At 57.4% G+C, this 19,495-nt stretch overlaps 2 protein-coding genes across 4 annotated transcripts in view; both read left to right on the top strand.

Annotated features, from left to right (window-relative positions):
- LOC138821889 (matrix-remodeling-associated protein 5-like) overlaps positions 1-7,914 on the top strand; it is a 16,475-nt gene extending 8,561 nt beyond the window's left edge. The window contains exons 5-9 of the mRNA XM_070014355.1: positions 1,636-2,956; positions 4,504-4,810; positions 5,543-6,965; positions 7,541-7,713; positions 7,855-7,914. Coding sequence (XP_069870456.1) covers positions 1,636-2,956; positions 4,504-4,810; positions 5,543-6,965; positions 7,541-7,713; positions 7,855-7,914 — 3,284 coding nt within the window. The remainder of the gene's footprint in view (positions 1-1,635; positions 2,957-4,503; positions 4,811-5,542; positions 6,966-7,540; positions 7,714-7,854) is intronic.
- LOC138821894 (arylsulfatase L-like) lies at positions 6,647-19,495 on the top strand. Of its 3 annotated transcripts, XM_070014360.1 has the most exons (13): positions 6,647-9,454; positions 9,692-9,751; positions 10,507-10,671; positions 12,021-12,142; positions 12,499-12,688; positions 12,776-12,932; positions 13,166-13,288; positions 13,646-14,072; positions 15,253-15,385; positions 16,157-16,291; positions 16,380-16,542; positions 17,312-17,524; positions 18,173-19,495. In XM_070014360.1, the coding sequence occupies exons 7-13, from the start codon at positions 13,168-13,170 to the stop codon at positions 18,610-18,612; spliced, it is 1,632 nt and encodes a 543-aa protein (XP_069870461.1). In that variant the 5' UTR covers positions 6,647-9,454; positions 9,692-9,751; positions 10,507-10,671; positions 12,021-12,142; positions 12,499-12,688; positions 12,776-12,932; positions 13,166-13,167; the 3' UTR covers positions 18,613-19,495. The 3 variants fall into 3 exon arrangements, with proteins under 3 accessions (XP_069870461.1, XP_069870460.1, XP_069870459.1); XM_070014359.1 differs by lacking the exon at positions 12,499-12,688; XM_070014358.1 differs by having other exon boundaries at positions 9,692-10,671; positions 12,499-12,932.

Genomic DNA, 19,495 nt, shown 5'->3' with positions numbered 1-19,495 from the left:
ATGGAAACATACATGGTTGGATGGATGGATAGATAGGTAGACAGACAGAAAGCTGGATGGATAGATAGACAGACCAATGGACAGATAGACAGACAGAGCCATAGACAAAGAGATAGATGGACAGATGGATGGGTAGACAGACAGACAGACTGATGGATGTATAGACAGATAGGTAGACAGACACCAGACAGACGGATGGATACAGAGACAGGTGGACAGATGGACGGACAGAAGGACGGATAGACAGGTAGACAGATAGTAGATAGATAGAAGGACAGATGGACAGATAGATAGGTAGACAGACAGACAGACAGATAAACCAATGGACAGATAGACAGAGCCATAGAGAGACAGACAGAGAGATACATGGACTGATGGACGGATAAACAGACAGATAGACTGATGGACGGATAGACAGAGCCATGGACAGACAGACACCAGAGACATGGACAGATAGAAAGAGACAGACGGACAGACCGACCAATGGAAGGATGGACAGACAGAGCCATAGAGAGACAGACAGACAGAGAGATACATGGACAGATGGATGGATAGACAGACAGACAGATAGAAACATACATGGTTGGATGGATGGATAGGTAGACAGACAGACAGACAGACAGAGAGACAGACAGACAGACAGACAGACAGACAGACAGACAGATAGATAGATAGATAGATAGATAGATAGACAGACAGACCAATGGACAGATAGACAGAGCCATAGAGACAGATAGACAGAAGAATGGACAGAGAGATGAACAGATGGACAGATGAACAGATGGATAGATGGACCAATGGACAGATAGACAGAGGCATACACAGTCAGAGAGACAGATGGACAGATGGATGGATAGACGAGTGGATGGATGGATGGATTGAAAGAGATAACATGGACAGGTGGGTGGGTAGACAGACGGACGGACTGATGGATGTATAGACAGATAGGTAGACAGACACCAGACAGACAGGCAGACAGATAAATAGAGAGACAGGTGGACAGACAGATGGACAGATAGCTAGATGGATGGACCAGTGGACAAATAGACAGAATCATAGATAGACAGACAGAGTAATGGACAGATAGACAAACAGAGCCATAGACAGAGAGTGAGATAGAGAGAGAGAGAGAGATGGACGGAAGGAAGGATACACAGGTAGGTAGACAGACAGTAGATAGATGGATGGACAGATGAATGGACAGACAGATACATTGGTGGACGGAGCGACACAGACACATGGACAGATAGACGGATGGACTGATGGATGGATAGACAGATGGACAGACAGAGACAGAGGGACAGACAGATGGACAAACAGAGGGACAGAGAGACAGAGGGACAGATGGACAGAGAAACGGACGGACAGATGGACAGAGAAACGGACGGACAGATGGACAGACGGACGGACAAGTAGACAGACGAACAGACAGACTGACAGAGACAGACAGACAGAGGGACAGACAGACAGACATAGACAGACTGACAGACAGATGGATAGACAGACAGACAGAGAGATGGACAGCCGGACGGACAGACAGACAGAGGGACAGAGCACTGTCTCCGACCAGCACAGGGGCCCTTATCCAACGCCCTGTCCCTCTGTCCCTCCCTCCGTCCGTCTGTCCATCCCCAGGCGTGGAGCTGACCCCAGCGGCGCCCGACACGCATGGGACGGACACGAGTGGATCTGACGCTGGCACGATGGACACGCGTGGAAATGTCACACATGGATCTGAAACTCACACGATGGTCATGCGTGGAAAGGACAGGCGTGGACCTCACAGGAGCAAACTGGACACGCGTAGGCCTGCCACTGACTTGATGATCACGTGTGAAAATGTCACATGTGACATGGACACGATCAGATCCCTTCCACACTCACTGGACACGCGTAAAACGCCCATAACTGCATCTGACATGCGTGTAAATGTCACACGTGTAAATGTCACACGTGTAAATGTCACGCATGAAAGGGACACGATCATGTCCGTTATTCATAGGCCTAACCCCAGTGGAAATGTCACGCGTGGATCTGACTCTCAGATGATGGTCACACGTGGAAATGTCACGCGTGAAAGGGACACGATCAGACCCCTTCTGCGTGGACCTCACACTCTTAGAATGCACATGCGTGGATCAGACACGCGTGCAAATGTCACGCTTGGATATGACAGGCGTGGAATGGACACGATCAGGTCCATTATTCATAGACCTGACACGCGTGAAAATGTCACGCATGAAAATGTCACGCATGGAATGGATGCGATCAGGTCCCTTCTGCATGGCCCTGATACTCTTGGACCGCACATGCATGGATCTGACACGCGTGTAAATGTCACGCATGAATCTGACACTCACACAATGGTCACACGTGGAAATATCACTCGTGAAAGGGACACGATCACATCCCTTCCACACTCACCTGATACACATGAAGCGCGCATGCGTGGCTTTGACACACGTGGAAATGTCATGCACGCCTCCCCCGCTCCCCCCGTGCTGCGTGAGGCACCCACGGAGTTGGTGTCGGCCCACGCGGGCCTCACCCTGCACCTGCCCTGCACAGCCCAGGCCTGGCCCCCTGCGGCCCTACACTGGCGTCTGCCTGACGGGACCCACGTGAGACCCGTGCATGTGCACACGCACCCTCGACTCAGCGACATCTACGTCCTCCCCAATGGCACGCTGGTGCTGCGCCGCCTGCAGGCCCCGCGCCATGCTGGTGAGTACGAGTGCGTGGCTGTCAACACGCTGAGCATCGCGAAACGCACTGTGCACGTCGAAGTCACGCCCGCGCACGCGCGTCTCCCTCCCAGCGTCCGACCCCGAGGCCCGCTCGCCACGCGCGTGCCCCACGGCGCTGACCTCACGCTGCACTGCCATGCGCGTGGGGACCCCGCCCCACGCGTGTTCTGGAGGCTGCCAGATGGGCGACTGGTGGATGCTGGGAGCAGGTGAGTGTGGGAAGTGGGGGGCATCCATCCATCCACCCGTGCATCTACCCATCCACACATCCATCCATCCACTCATCCATCCACCCATCCATCCACCCATCAATCCATCCACCCATCCATCCATTCATCCATCTACCCATTCATCCATCCACCCATCCAACCTTCTATCCATCCATCCACCCACCCATCCATCCATCCATCCATCTACCCATCCATCCACCCATCCATCTACCCATCTATCCACCCATCCATCCATCCACCCATCCATCCACTCATCCATCCACCCACCCATCCACCCACCCATCCATCCACCCATCCATCCATCTACTCATCCATCCACCCATCCATCTACCCATCCATCCACCCATCCATCTACCCATCCATCCACCCATCCATCCACCCATCCATCCACCCACCTATCCATCCACTCATCCATCCACCCGCCCATCCATCCACCCATCCATCCATCCATCTACCCATCCATCCACCCATCCATCTACCCATCCATCCACCCATCCATCCACCCATCCATCCACCCACCTATCCATCCACTCATCCATCCACCCATCCATCTATCCACCCATAGTTGGGATAAAGATGATACCCCTTGATAGTTAATTGATAGAGGATGGATTAGACAGATGACATAGACACAGTAGACCATAGATAACAAATCGATTATCGATTAAATATTGATAGAGATGAGGTGGGGATGGTAGATCCATTAGCAGTGAATAGGTAATTGATAGGTCCTGGCTTGTCAGATCGCAAGGTAGAACCCTAGTGATCGATCATAGATGATCGATCAGGGATCGATACAAGATGAGTATTGGATGCATATGTCACATGTGCGAATAACTAACATTGGCTTCAAATTTGTCTTCCCTTCCTTATGGTCTTTCCTCCTATTACTTTCTTCCCTCCTTCCTTCCCTCCTTCCCTCCTTCCTTCCCTCCTTCCCTCCCTCCTTTCTTCCTTTCCTTCTTCCTTCCTTCCTTCCCTCCTTCCCTTCTTCCTTCCTTCCCTCCGATCCTTCCTTCCTTCCCTCCAATCCTTCCTTCCTTCCCTCCAATCCTTCCTTCCTTCCCTCCAATCCTTCCTTCCTTCCATCCTTCCTTCCCTACATTCCTTCCTTCCTTCCCTCCAATCCTTCTATACTTCCTTCCCTCCAATCCTTCCTTCCTTCCCTCCAATCCTTCCATCCTTCCTTCCCTCCAATCCTTCCTTCCTTTCTTCCTTCCCTCCAATCCTTCCTTCCTTCCCTCCAATCCTTCCATCCTTCCCTCCAATCCTTCCTTACTTCCCTCCAATCCTTCCATCTTTCCTTCCGTCCAATCCTTCCTTCCTTCCGTCCAATCCTTCCTTCCTTCCCTCCGATCCTTCCATCCTTCCATCCTTCCTACCCTCCAATCTTTCCTTCCAATCCTTCCCTCCAATCCTTCCTTCCCTCCTTCCTTCCCTAAATTCTCTCCTTCCTTTCCTCCAATCCTTCCTTCACCCTTCCCTCCTTCCTTCCTTCCTGCCCTCTCTCCCTCTCCCCTCCCCAGCTCTGACATCCGGGTCCGCGCCTTTCCCAACGGCACGCTCTCCGTGCGTCCGGTGACGTCACGCGACGCGGGGGAGTATGTGTGCGTGGCGCGCAACGCGGCAGGCGACGCGCATGCACGGCTGCGCGTGGAGTTGGCGGCTGGGTCAGGCGCCTCCTATCTGCAACCCCGGCTTCCCGGGACCCCCGTGACCCCCGTGACCCAGGACGCCGACCCCAGGGAGGACTGCACTGCCCACCACCGCCTCCATGTCCCATCCGGTGTCCTGGGAGACCCGGATGTTCGGGTCGCGAGGCCTGATGGGAGTGTGGGGATCTGGGACCTGGGGCCTGGGTTAGACCTTGGATGTGTGACCACGGGTGGGGGGGCGGAGCCTGGGGCGGGTTCTTCCTCTTCCTCTCAGTCACTTCCTTCTTCCTCTTCCTCTTCATTTCCTGTTTCCTCTTCCTTTCCTTCCTCTTCCTCTCAATCACTTCCTTCTTCCTCTTCCTCTCAACATCATTCAACTTCTTCCTCTTCCTTTCCCTCTTCCTCTTCCTTTCCTTCTTCCTCTCCATCTCTTCCTTCCTCTTCCTCTCACCATCCTTCATCTTCTTCCTCTTCCTCTGCTTCCTCCTCTGCTTCTTTTCCTGCTTCCTCTTCCTTTCCTTCTTCCTCTTCCTCTCATCCCTTCCTGTTCTCTTCCTCTCAATCTCTTCCTTCTTCCTCTACTTCCTTTCCTTCCTCTTCCTCTTCTCAGTCTCTTCCTTCTTCCTCTTCTTCCTTTCCTTCCTCTTCTCAGTCTCTTCCTTCTTCCTCTTCTTCCTTTCCTTCCTCTTCCTCTTCTCAGTCTCTTCCTTCTTCTTCACATTCTTTTCCTGCTTCCTCTTCTTTTCCTTCTTCTTCCTCTTCTCCATCTCTTCCTGCTTCCTCTTCTTCCTCTTCCTTTCCTTCTTCCTCTTCTTCCTCTTCCTCTCAGTCTCTTCCTTCTTCCTCTTCATTTCCTGTTTCCTCTTCCTCTTCACTTCCTGGTTCCTCTTCACTTCCTGCTTCACTTCAGGCTTCCCCTTCACTTCCTGCTTCCTCTTCGTCTCCCACTTCCGCCCCACTACCCCCCGAACTCTCTGTCCCCTACGGCGCCCCCGTGACCCTCACGTGCCCCGTGACCCAGGGGTTGCGCGCAGTGACCTGGCTGACGCCGGCCTCGCAGCCCGTGGCCTTCACTTCCGGCCTGGAGGACGCCCACTTCCGAGTGCTGTCAGATGGGCGTCTGCGCCTGCGGGGAGCACGGCGGGCCGACACAGGCACGTACACGTGCGTGGTGGGGCGGGGCCGGCGCGCCACCGTGCGCCTACACGTGCAGCTGCGGGCGCCGCGCATCCGGGTCACGCCTGACGTCCATGACGACGTGAACGACGACATCCGGGTCTCCCCCGTGGTGCGTCTGCGCATGCGCTGCCAGGCGGATGGCGTCCCCGAGCCCAGCCTGCTGTGGGAACTTCCGGGCGGGCTGGTACTTCCAGTCCCGTATCGCAGTCGCATGGGGGGAGGGATCAGCGTGGATGCACGCGGGACATTGGAAATCCCGGATGTGCGTGCGCTGCGCAGCGGTGGCAGCGACGCCGTGGCGTGCGTGGCGCGCAACCCGGCGGGCGAAGCCCGGATGTGGGTGCGGCTGCCGCCATGGTGGGCGCGGGCTCTGCCCACTGTGGCGTCGGCTCCGCCCTCTGAGGAGTTTACTCCGCCCCCTGGCGCGCCAGCTCCGCCCCATCACACGCCTGCCCTGCCATCTTGGGCGCTGGCTCCGCCCCCTGGTGTGCTGGCTCCGCCCTCTGAGGCAGCTCCGCCCCCTGGCCCGCCTGCCCCGCCATCTTGGGCGCTGACTGCGCCCCCTGATGAGCCGACTCCGCCCTCTGAGGCACTGACTCCGCCCCCTGGGGCAGTGTCGGGAGCGGCGCTGCGTGTGGCGCTGGGCGGCAGCTTCCGGCTGCGCTGCCCCACCTCCACGCTTCCGGTGTCCTGGCGCCTGCCCGGCGGGCTGGTGCTGCGTGGGCCGCAGAGGCGAGGCCGCTTCACGCTGGGCGCCGACGGCAGCCTGGAGGTGCGCGCCGCCTCGGAGCGCGACCGCGGCGCCTACGTCTGCCACTCCCACCCCGGGGCGCCGCCCGGACACGCCCCCCGCGCGCTGGAGACCCGGATGTTCAGCTTTATTCCCGCCACTAGGCCGCTGGGTGCCATGGCAGGGCAACGGACTGAGGAGACCCGGATGTGGGGCTTCATTCCCGCCGCTAGTCCGCGGCGTTCGGTTGCCGGGCAACCAAGTGAAGATACCAGGACGTTGGGCTCCACCGCAGCGTCTAGGCATCTGCGTTCGGTTGCCGGGCAACAGACCGAGAAGACCCGGATGTGGGGCTTCATTCCTGCCTTTAGGCTGCTGGGTTCGGTTGCCAGGAAAGCGCGTGAGACCCAGATGTCCAGCTCCAGTAAGACTCCTGGGCCCCAGCCGGAAGATGCCTGGATGTGGGGTTCCGAACCTGCGCGCGCTGTACAGAAGCTGCGGTCCGACCAGAGGCCATGGAGAGGCTAGGACCCAGATGTGGACTGGGAGGGACCCAGATGTGGACTGGGAAAGACCCGGATGTCACCTATCTCTGGGTCCACTGAGGGGCCAGGACCCGGATGTGGACTAGAAGGGACCCGGATGTCACTTTCTTCCATGTCCACTGACCCGGATGTGGCATGGAGGAACCGGATGTCACTTTCCTCCAGATGCACTGATGGGCCAGGACCCGGATGTGGACTAGGAGGGACCCGGATGTCACCTTCCTTCATGTCCACTGAGGGGCCAGTACACGGATGTGGACTGGGAGGGACCCGGATGTCACCCTCGTTTGCGTCCACTGACCCAGATGTGGCCTGGGGAACCCAGATGTCACTTATCTCCAGGTCCACTGAAGGGCCAGGACCCGGATGTGGACTGGGGGACCCGGATGTCACCCTCCTCCATGTCCACTCACCTGAAGGTGGCATCAGGGACCCGGATGTCACTTATCTCCAGGTCCACTGAGGGGCCAGGACCCGGATGTGGACGGGAAGACCCGGATGTCACCTATCTCCAGTTCCACTGAGGAGCCGGGACCCGTATGTGGACTGGGGGACCCGGATGTAACCTATCTGCAGGTCCACTCAGGGGCCAGGACCCGGATGTTACGTGGGGAACCTGGATGTTATGTAAGTCCACGTCCATTAACCCGGATGTGGACTGTGGCAGGGACCCGGATATATGCTGGACGGGACCCGGATATCACATCCATGGGCCTGGCTGTGGCGTGTGGAGTCCCAGATGTCACGCTCCTCTCCTTCTACTGACAGGGTCTAGGACCCGGATGTGGTGTGGGGATCCCGGATGTCAGGTCCCACCACATCCACTGATGGTCCAGGAACGAGATGTGGAATGGGAACTACCCGGATGTTAGGGACCTCCAGGTCCGTGAACCCGGATGTGGGCTGGGTACCCGGATGTTAGGGACCTCCAGGTCCATGAACCTGGATGTGGGGTGAGTACCCAGATGTTAGGGACCTCCAGGTCCATGAACGTGGATGTGGGGTGAGTACCCAGATGTTAGGGACCTCCAGGTCCGTGAACCCAGATATGGGGTGGGTACCCGGATGTTAGGGATCTCCAGGTCCGGGAACCCAGACGTGGAGGCGAGTACCAGGATGTCACTTATCTCCAGGCCCACTGGCAGGCGCCAGGACCTGGATGTGAGGGGTTTGGACCCGGATGTGAGGGTTGGGACCCACATGTGAGGGGTTGAGACCCAGATGTGAGAGGTGGAACCCAGATGTGGGCGGAGCAGGCGCTCCACACCTTGGCTCTGGGCTCCAGCTGTGCTTTGGGCCGTTGGGGTCCTTTCCCAGACTCGGAGGCAATAAAGCAGCCGTGCTGCTTCTGGATGGAATTCTTCCTCACTTCCGCCCCAGCGCAGGCCACGCCCTCCTGAAACCCTCACTTCTGCCCCAGCACAGGCCACACCCTCCTGAGACCCCTCATTTCTGCCCAGCACAGGCCACACTCTCATTTCCGCTCCTAGCACAGGCCACGCCCTCCTGGGGCCCTCATACATTCCCAGCACAGGCCATGCCCTCCTGAGACCCTCACTTCCTTCCCAGCACAGGCCACGCCCTCCTGAGACCCTCACTTCCGCCCCAGCGCAGGCCATGCCCACATAGGTCCCTCACTTCCGCCTCATTGCAGGCCACACCCTCCTGAGACCCTCACTTCTGCCTCATTGCAGGCCACGCCCTCCTGAGACCCTCAGTTTAGCTCCAGCACAGGCCACGCCCTCCTGAGTCCCTCACTTCCTCCCTAGCACAGGCCACGTCCTCCTGAGCACAGGCCACGCCCTCCTGAGACCCTCATTTTCTCCCCAGCACAGGCCACGCCCTCCTGAGCACAGGCCACGCCCCCTGAGACCCTCACTACATTCCCAGCACAGGCCAAGCCCTCCTGAGTCCCTCACTTCCTCCCCAGCCCAGGCCACGCCCTCCTGAGCTCTGGCCACGGCCTACTGAGCGCAGGCCACGCCCCCTGGGCACAGGCCACCCTCCCTGACGGTCCTGACTATTATTGCAGCCTTCTATGTAGTTCTCGAGGTTTCCCGCCTCCCCTTCCTCCTGCCTCTGCCAGGCCTGGCAATTTCTTGGTGCCCAGCCCAGCAACTCCGGGCTTTTCCCTTCCTTCCCCGCCTTCCCCTTCAGCACCACATCCTGTTCCTTTCTAAGTAACAAAGGGGACTTTTATTTTGGAGGGGGGGAATGTTGTGCTTTCCAAGGAACAAGGGGACTTTTATTTTGGAGGGTTGTTGTGGAGTTCTGGCTGCTGGAGTGACGTGGACATTTGAGCCCTGCGAGCTTCCTGGCTGGCAGGGAGAGCAGCAGGCCCAGGCGCTGATGGCAGAGAACTGTGGATGTGAGTTCGTCCTCTGGGGAACACGGGGAGAGGTGTGGGGACCCGGGGTGGGAGGGCTTCGATTTTTCTATGAAGCCCCCCCCCAGATGTCCCACCATGCCCCGGGGTGGGGGTTGCAGGGCCCCGCCACAGGCCTGGAAATACGAGGTGAGGGGCTGATGTACTGGTGGGGGCAACAGCAGCCTGGCCCTGGGGTGGCCGGATGTTACTCAGCTCTTCCCCACTTCCTGCTTCCAGCATTCTCTTCCAGGAAACGAGGAGCATCATGGGAAGGACGGGATCCTGGACGCCAAGTTGGTCAGGAGAGGGCCTGGAGGGAGGGGGAGTCCTTCCATCCCTTTTCCCATTCACCCATCCATCCATCCACCCATCCATCCATCCACCCATCCATCCATCCATCCACCCAACCATCCATCCACTCACCCACCCATCCATTCATCCATCCATCCATCCATCAATCCATATCCCCATCCATCCATCCACCCACCCACCTATTCATCCACCCATCCACCTATTCATCCACCCATCTATCCATCCACCCATCCACCTATTCATCCATCCACCTATTCATCCATCCATCCACCCACCCATCCACCCACCCATCCATCCATCCACCCATCCAACCATTCATCCATCCACCCACCCATCCATCCACCCATCCATCCATACACCCAACCACCCATCCATCCACCCATCCACCCACCCATCCATCCATCCACCCATCCACCCTCCCATCCATCCATCCATCCATCCACCCATCCATCCATCCACCCATCCACCTATCCATCCATCCATCCATACATACATACATACATACATCCACCCATCCACCCATCCATCCACCCATCCATCCATCCATCCATCCACCCATCCACCCATTCCCCCATCCACTCATCCATCCAACCATCCATCCATCCACCCATCCATTCACCCATCCATCCATCCATCCACCCATCCACCTATCCATCCATCCATCCACCCATCCACCTATCCATCCATCCATCCACCCATCCATCCACCCATCCACCGCTCCTCCTCCTCTCTCTCCTCAGGTCGCACAGCGGCTGCGCAGCCCCACCCCTCGCCTTCCTCCTCCTCCTCCTCCTCCCCCCTGGCCCCTGCACAGGCCCCACCCCCTCGCGCCCCAACTTCCTGCTGCTCTTGGCCGATGACCTGGGCCTGGGCGACCTGGACAGCTTCGGGTACCGCAGCCTGCGGTGAGCAGAGGGGGAGGCCCGGATGTGGGGCCTTAGTTACCCGGATGTGGGAGCTCAGATCCCTGGATGTTCCACCAGGAGAACTGTATAGACATCTAGTAACTCAGTTCCCCAGATGTTGGATGTTAGTGCCCCGGATGTTGGATATCATGTCCTGGGATGTTAAATCTTAGTACCCCGGATGTGGGAGATCATGTCCTCAGATATTGGACTTAAGTGCCCCGGATGTAGGAGCTCAGGTCCCCAGATGTTGGAGGTTAGTGCCCCGAATGTTGGAGCTCAGGTCCCCGGATGTGGGATGTTAGTGCCCCGGATGTTGGAGGACAGGTCCAAGGATGTTAGATCTTAATGCCCCAGATGTGGGAAATCAGGTTCTCGGATGTTAGATGTTAGTGCTCCGGATGTTGGAGATCAGGTCCCTGGATGTTAGATGTTAGTACCCCGGATGTTAGATGTCAGGTGCTCGGATGTTGAAGATCAGGTCCCCGGATGTTGAATCTTACTGCCCCGGATGTTGGATATCAGGTCCCCGGATGTTACATGTTAGTATCCCGGATGTTAGAGCTCAGTTCCCCGGATGTTCCACCAGGAGAACTGTATTGACATCTAGTGGACCTCACGTCCCCGGATGTTGGATGTTAGGTCTCCGGATGTTGGAGTTCAATTCCCAGGATGTTGGATCTCAGTTCCCTGGATGTTGAAGATCAGATCCCCGGATGTGGGATGTTAGTGCCCCGGATGTTGGAGATCAGGTCCTCGGATGTTAAATCTTAGTATACCCCAGATGTGGGAAATCAGGTTCCTGGATGTTACATGCTAGTACCCCAGATTTGGAGATCAGGCCCCCGGATGTTGGACCTCAGATCCCTGGATGTTGGATGTTAGGTCCCCGGATGTTGGAATTCAATTCCCTGGATGTTGGATCTTAGTACCTCGGATGTTGGATGTCAGGTCCCCGGATGTTTGAGATCAGATACCCGGATGTTGGGCCTTAGCTCCCCGGATGTAGGAGCCCAGTCCACAGATATAGATCTTAGTACCCTGGATGTGGGATCTCAGGGCCCCAGATGTTGGATCTTAGATCTCCAGATGTTGGCCCTCAGGTTCCCAGATGTTGGATGCCAGGTCCCCAGATGTTGGACCTCAGGTCCCCAGATGTTGGATCTTAGTACCCCGGATGTGGGATCTCAGGTCCCCGGATGTTGGATCTTAGATCCCCGGATGTGGGATCTCAGGGCCCCGGATGTTGGAGTTTAGCTCCTGGGATGTTGGGCATTAGATCCCCGGATGTTAGACCCCAGGTCCCCGTATGTTCTTGGCTGTGACTCAGTTTGCTTCTCCCCACACAGCATCCCGCACCTGGACGGCCTGGCCCGCGATGGCGTGCGGCTGACCCAGCACCTGGCAGCAGCGTCCGTCTGCAGCCCAAGCCACGCAGCCTTCCTGACGGGACGCTACCCTGTGCGCCTGGGTCAGTATGGGGGGGTGGGACATCCGGGGAACGGAGGGAGCGGTGGGGGGGAGGCGGTGGGGGGGGCGGGGGCGGGACATCCGGGGATCTGAGAGCCAACATCCAGGGTACTAAGATCCAACATCCGTGGACCTGATATCCAACATCTGGGGATCTGAGACCCAACATCCGGGGATCTAAAGCCCAACATCCGGGGAACTGAGCACCAACATCGGGGTACTGAGCTCTAACATCCAGGGACTTCATCTCTAACATCCGGGTTACTAAGATCCAACATCCGGGGATCTGAGCACCAATATCCAGGGCACTGAACTCTAACATCCGGGGACCTTATCTCTAACATCCTTTGTACTAAGATCCAACATCCGGGGATCTGAGGCCTAACATTCTGGGAATTGAACTCCAACATCCGAGGATCTGACATCCACCATCCGGGATACTAAGATCCAACATCCGGGAACCTGAGCCTCAACATCCGGGGAACTGAGCTCCAACATCTGGGGATCTGAGGGCCAACATACCCGAATCTGAGCTCCAATATACGGGGTAGTAAGATCCAACATCCAGGGAACTGAGCTACAACATCCGGGTAACTGAAGTCCAACATCTGGGGTCCTGATATCCACCATACAGGGCACTGAACTCCATCATCCGGGGATGAGGGCCAACATCCGGGATACTAACATCCAACATCCGAGGACCTGAGGTCCAACATCCGGGGAACTGAGGCCCAACATCTAGGGCACTGAGGTCAACCAGAGGGAGGGGAGGACTTCTCCGAGGATCTCAGGTTCAAATCCCTGAGACTCTGGGACTTCCCCCCTGAACCACCAGGAAACCGGAAGTGATGCCATATTGGTTTCCCCCGAGGGCTCCCAGGGCTGGGGTCCTTTCCACCCCGGGTGGGCAGGTCCCAGGCTATCCCAGACACAGCAGGCCTTCCCCCTGAAGGTGCTAGATGCCCCCTCCTTACCCAGGACGCCATCATCACTGACCTAGGGTCCTTCTCCTCTCTCTTGGAAGGCATGGTGACCACCAACGGGGCGCGCGTGCTGCAGTGGGCGGCCGTGTCTGGCGGGCTGCCCACTTCCGAGATCACCTTCGCCAAGATCCTGCAGCAGCAGGGATATGCCACCGGCCTCATAGGTAAGAGAGAAGTCATCCATCCACCCATCCATCTATCCACCCATCCCCCATCCATCCATCCATCCATCCATCCATCCATCCACCCATCCATCCATCCATCCACCCCTCCATCCATCCATCCATCCACCCATCCACCCATCCATCTATCCATCCACTCATCCATCCATCCATCCACCCATCCACCTATTCATCCATCCATCCACCCACCCATCCATCCATCCATCCATCCATCCATCCATCCATCCATCCACCCATCCATCCACCCACCCATCCATCCACCCATCCATCCACCCATCCACCCATCCATCCCCCCATCCACCCATCCATTCACTCATCCATCCATCTCTTCCCCTCCAGGCAAATGGCACCTGGGCCTCAACTGTGAGTCCCCCACTCACCACTGCCACCACCCCCTGAACCATAGGTTCGACTCCTTCTTCGGGGTCCCCTTCACCCTGATGGGGGACTGCCTGCAAGCGGAGCCCTCGGAGAAGCGAGCGCGTCTGCAAGGGCCCCTGGACCTGGGGGCACAGCTGCTGCTGCTTTCCCTGCTCTGCCTGGCCGCTGGGAAGCTCACGGGCCTGCTGGGCCTGCGCTGGGTGCCCAGGGTGCTGGGCCCCGGATGTGGGGCCTTGCTCCTGGCCTGCACCTCCCGCCTCCTAGGTGTCTTCATGGTCCACGCCGACTGCTTCCTGATGAGGGATCACCAGGTCGTCCAGCAGCCTCTGAGGTTCGAGGCCAGCACGGGGCTGTTCTTGCGGGAGGCTGAGGCCTTCATCCACAGGTCAGCCTGGGGTCGGGGAGGGGGACAGATGCCATCTACTAGTTCTCTATAGTCAACTGGTAGACCTTAGATCCCCGGATGTACATCCAGTAGATCTCTATAGTCAACTGTCAACCTCAAATCCCGAATGTTCCACTAGGAGATCTCTATACGCATCTGGTAGACCTCAGATCCCCGGATGTACATCCAGTAGATCTCTGTAGTCAACTGGTCAATCTCAAATCCCTGGATGTTCCATCAATAGATCTCTATAGACATCTGGTAGACCTCAGATCCCCTGATGTACATCTACTAGATCTCTATAGTCAACTGGTAGACCTCAGGTGCCCAGATGTATATCCAGTAGATCTCTATAGTCAACTGTCAACCTCAAATCCCCGGATGTTCCATCAATGGATCTCTATAGACATCTGGTAGTCCTCAAATCCCTGAATGTTATATCTAGTACATCTCTATAGACATCTGGTAGACCTCAGGTTCCCGGATGTTCCATCAGTAGATCTGCAGAGACATCTGGTAGAGTCAAATCCCAGGATGTTACATCCAGTAGATCTCTATAGACATCTGGTAGACCTCAGGTCCTTGGATGTTCCATCTAGTAGATCTGTAGAGACATCTGGTAGACCTCAGATCAGACCACGATCAATCATTGGTAGTATTGATCAGATCATGATCGATTATTGGTAATAACTGTTCAGATGATGTTCGATTATTGGTAATAACTGATCAGCTCATGTTCAATTATTGGTATTATCGATCAGATGATGTTCGATTATTGGTATTATCGATCACATCACGATCGAATATTGGTATTATTGATCAGATCCTGTTCGATTATTAGTAATATCTGATCAGCTCATGTTCTATTATTGGTCATATCGATCAGATGATGTTTGATTATTGGTAATAACTGATCAGATCTGTTCGATTATTGGTAATAACTGATCAGATCACGATCGATTATTGGTATTTTCAATCAGATCACTATTGATTATTGGTATTATCGATCAGATCATGATCGATTATTGGTATTATCGATCACATCACGATCGATTACTGGTATTTTCGATCAGATCAGGATCGATTATCAATCATCTGATCGATTATTGGCAATACCTGATCAGGTCAGTTATTGGTGAGGTTTTTGATGATGGGGGCGGGGTCTGACGTGGGTCCGCAGGCACCAGGCCCGCCCCTTCCTCCTCCTCGTCTCCTTCCTCCACGTCCACGTCCCGCTGGTCACCTCACCCGCCTTCTGGGGCTGCAGCTCGCACGGCGCCTACGGCGACAACGTGGAGGAGCTTGACTGGATGGTGGGTGAGTGCAGGGGGGGAACTGAGGCACGGTGCGTGGGATGGGGGAAACTGAGGCACGGGGGTGGGGTGAGCGGGATGGGGAAACTAAGGCACAGGGTCGGGGTGAGCGGGATGGGGAAACTGAGGCACGGGGGTGGGGTGAGTGGGTTGGGGGAAACTGAGGCACGGAGATGGGGTGAGCGGGATGGGGGAAACTGAGGCATGGGAACGGGGTCAATGGGTTGGGGTAAACGGAGGCACGGTGCACTTGGATAAACTGAGTCACTGGGCATGTTGGGGGTAAACTGAGGCATGGTGCACTTGGGTAAACTGAGGCACGGTGCATGTTGGGTAAACTGAAGCACGGTGCATGTTCAGGGTGAACTGATGCACGGTGCATTTGGGTAAACTGAGTCACTAGGTATTGGGGTAAACTGAGGCACGGTGTATTTGGGTAAACTGAGTCACTGGGCATGTTGGGTAAACTGAGGCATGGTGCATGTTGGGTAAACTGAGGCACGGGGACGAGGTGAGTGGGTTGAGTAAACTGAGGCACTGGGATGGGGGTAAACTGAGGCCCGGTGAGCATTGGGGGTAAACTGAGGCACGGTGCCTGTTGGGTAAATTGAGTCACTGGGCATTGGGGATAAACTGAAGCACGATGGAAATTTGTAAACTGAGTCACGATGCATGTTGGGTAAACTGAGGCATGGTGCATGTTGGGGGTAAACCTAGGCACGGTGGACGCTGGGGGTAAACTGAGGCACGGATCCATTGCCCCCCCCACAGGGCGACTGCTGGTGGCGCTGGACGGCGCAGGGCTGGGGCGCCACACCCTTGTCTACTTCACGTCGGATCACGGTGCCTCGCTGGAGGCCCGGGCTGGGGGCGCCCGCCTCGGGGGTTCCAACGGCGTGCACCGAGGCGAGGGGGAAACTGAGGCAGGATGGGCGGGGCCTCCCACGCGGCCCGACCCCGCCATTGACCTTTGCCCTTCGCTCCCCCCTTGCAGGTGGCAAAGGCATGGGTGGCTAGGAGGGTGGCATCCGGGTTCCCGGGCTGGCGTGCTGGCCCGGGACGCTGCCTGCAGGGCGCCTGGTGCCTGAGCCCACCAGCCTCATGGACCTGTTCCCCACCGTGGTGCGCCTGGCCGGGGGCTGGGTTCCGGCGGACAGGTAGTCGTTCGCCGGCCTGGGTCCCCACGGGGTGGGGGGGAAGGGGAGTCATCCGGGGCCTCAGGGATCCCGAGGGGGGGAGGCTGAGGCCTGCACATCCGGGTCTCTGGGGGCTCAGAAGCCTACACATCCGGGTCTCTGAGGGCTCAGACCTGCACATCCGGGTCTCTGGGGGCTCAGGAGCCTGCACATCCGGGTCTCTAAGACCCAAGACCTGGGGCTCAGGCCTTGACATCCGGGTCTCTGGGGGCTCAGAAGCCTTTACATCCGGGTAACTAAGGGCTCAGGCCTGCAAATCCGGGCCTCTGAGCACTCAGAAGCCTGGACATCTGGGTCTCTGAGGACTCAGGCCTTCATATCGGGGTCTCTAAGGCATCAGGGCTGCACATCCAGGTCTCTGAGTACCTAGGCCCAGGTCTCAGTCCTGGACATCCGGGTCTCTGAGGGCTCAGGACTGCACATCTGGGTCTCTGAGGGCTCAGAAGCCTGCACATCCGGGTCTCTGGGATCTCAGGCCTGCACATCCGGGTCTCTGGGGGCTCAGAAGCATGGACATCAGGGTCTCTGAGTGCTCAGAAGCTTGGATATTCGGCTCTCTGAGGCCTCAGGCCTACACATCCAGGTCTCTAAGACCAGAGGCCTGGGTCTTAGTCCTGCACATCCGGGTCTCTGAGGGCTCAGAAACCTGGACATCTGGTTCTCTGGGATCTCTGACCTGCACATCCGGGCCTCTGAGCACTCAGAAGCCTGCACATCCGGGTCTCTACAGGCTCAAGCCTTGACATCCGGGTCTCTGGGGGCTCTGGCCTGCACATCCGAGTCTCTGAGCACTCAGAAGCCTGCACATCCGGGTCCCGCAGGGAGGTGGACGGCCGGGACCTGATGCCCGCGCTGCTGAGGACGGCGCAGGCCGCAGGCCACAACTTCCTGCTGCACTACTGCGAGGCCCGGCTGCACGCCGTGTGCTGGTTCAACCGCCCAAGTGAGTGCCTCAACCTCCGCCGGGCCCCAGGGCGGGGGAGGGGGCTGCATGCGAGCGCGCAGGGACCCGGATGCAAGGCCTGGGGTGGGAGACCTGGATGTGGGAATCCTCGGATGTGGGAATCCCGGGATGTGAGGACCTAGATGGAAGGCATGAGATGGGAATCCCCGGATGTAAGGTCCCGGATGTGAAGTCCCCAATGGGAATTCCCGGATGTGAGACTCCAGATGTGAGATAGTGGATGAGAATCCCTGGATGTGAGGCCCCGGATGTGAGATCCCGGATGTGAGGCCTCGGATGGGAATCCCCAGATGTGAGGCCCCGGATGTGAGGTCCCAGATGGGAATCCCTGGCTGTGAGGTCCCGGATGTGAGGCCCCGCATGTGAATCCCCGGATGTGAAGTACCGCATGTGAATCCCCGGATGTGAGGGCCTGGATGTGAATCCCTGGATGTGAGGTCCTAGATGGGAATCCCCGGATGTGAATACCCAGATGTGAGGTCCTGGATGGGAATCCCGGATGTAAGGTCTTGTGTGTGAATGCCCTGATGTGAATCCCCGGATGTGATGTCCTGGATGTGAATTCCCGGATGGGAATCCCCGGATGTGAGGCCCCGGATGTTACTCCTTTCTCCCCACCCCCCGCAGGCTGCACGGTGTGGAAGCTGCACTTCGCCACTCCGTGCTTCGACCCGCCGGGCTCGGGCGCCTGCCTCGGTTTCCCTGCCTGCGCCTGCTCCGGGCGGTGCATGACCCGCCACCGGCGGCCACTGCTCTTTGACCTGACAGCGGACCCGGGGGAGACCCGCCCGCTGCGGGGCCCGATGGCGACGCGCAGGCGCGTGGAGGCTGCAGTGGCCCGGATGCTGCGCACGTGCCGCCCCCCGCGCGGCCCCGCCCCTCGCCCCTGCACACAACACCTGGAGCCCGCGCCTGCAGCCCTGCTGCGTGCCCGGACCGCTCTGCGCCTGCGACCACCTGATCCCCGACCTCTGACCCCGACCCGGCCCCCAACCCCCAACTGCCCGGGGCTACGGCAGATCCTGGCCTGCGCCTCTCACATCCGGGGACTCACATCCGAATATTAAACATCCGGGTATACTCAAATACAGAGATTCCCACATCCGGGGATTCCCACATACAGACTCTCCACATCCAGGGATTCCTACATCTGGGGATTCTCACATCCGGGGATTCTCACTTCTGGGGACTCACATCCGGGGATTCCCGGGGATGTATTCACACATCCGGGGAATCCTACATCCGGGGACTTTTACACCCAGAGAGTCTCACATCCAGAGACTCTCACATCCGGGGATTCCCACATACTGACTCTCACATACGGTGATTCTCACATCCAGAGATTCTCACATCCAGAGATTTCCACATCCGGGGATTCTCATATCCGGGGATTCCCACTTCCAGGGATGCTCAGACCAGGGAATTCCCACATCTGGGGAAATCTCACATCCAGAGACTCTCACATCCGGGGATTCTCACATTTTTGGATTTTCACATCCGGGAATTCTCAGATCCAGGGATTCTCACATCCGGGGATTCCCACAGCCAGGGATTCTCACATCCAGGGATTCCCACATCTAGAGATTCCTACATCCCGGGATTGTCACATCCGGGGACTTTTACATCCAGAGACTCTCACATGTGGGGACTCTTACATCTGGGAACTCCTACATCTGGGGATTCCCACATCCGGGGATTTTCACATTCAGAGAGTCTCACATCATGGGATTCTCAGACCCAGGGCTTCACATATCCTGGGACTCTCACATCCTGAGCCTCTCATCCTGGACCTCCACCTCGGGCCTCCCATCCAGGGCCTTTCCCCAGCCTCCCATCCGGAGCCCTGTCACATCCGGGCCTCTCTCCTCTAGCTTCCCACACAATAAAACCTCGTGAGCACCGTACCGCACGGCAGGGTCAGCGGTCACGGGGGTCAGAGGCCGGGCACTG

The sequence above is a fragment of the Dipodomys merriami genome, unplaced genomic scaffold (assembly GCF_024711535.1).
Source record: "Dipodomys merriami isolate MVZ:Mamm:240054 unplaced genomic scaffold, mDipMer1.0.p SCAF_951, whole genome shotgun sequence".
Taxonomy (NCBI): Eukaryota; Metazoa; Chordata; class Mammalia; order Rodentia; family Heteromyidae; genus Dipodomys; species Dipodomys merriami.
Note: the sequence above shows the minus strand (reverse complement) of the source record. Positions and strands in the feature narration are given on the sequence as shown.

What these genes read in the sequence shown, in the direction of transcription:
- LOC138821894 (XM_070014359.1), top strand. Translation starts at nt 13,168, where the DNA reads ATGGTGACCACCAACGGGGCGCGCGTGCTGCAGTGGGCGGCCGTGTCT. An exon ending in TGGAGGAGCTTGACTGGATG is followed by an intron (nt 15,386 to 16,156) that starts GTGGGTGAGTGC and finishes CCCCCCCCACAG; the next exon opens with GGCGACTGCTGGTGGCGCTG. An exon ending in GTGCTGGTTCAACCGCCCAA is followed by an intron (nt 17,525 to 18,172) that starts GTGAGTGCCTCA and finishes CACCCCCCGCAG; the next exon opens with GCTGCACGGTGTGGAAGCTG.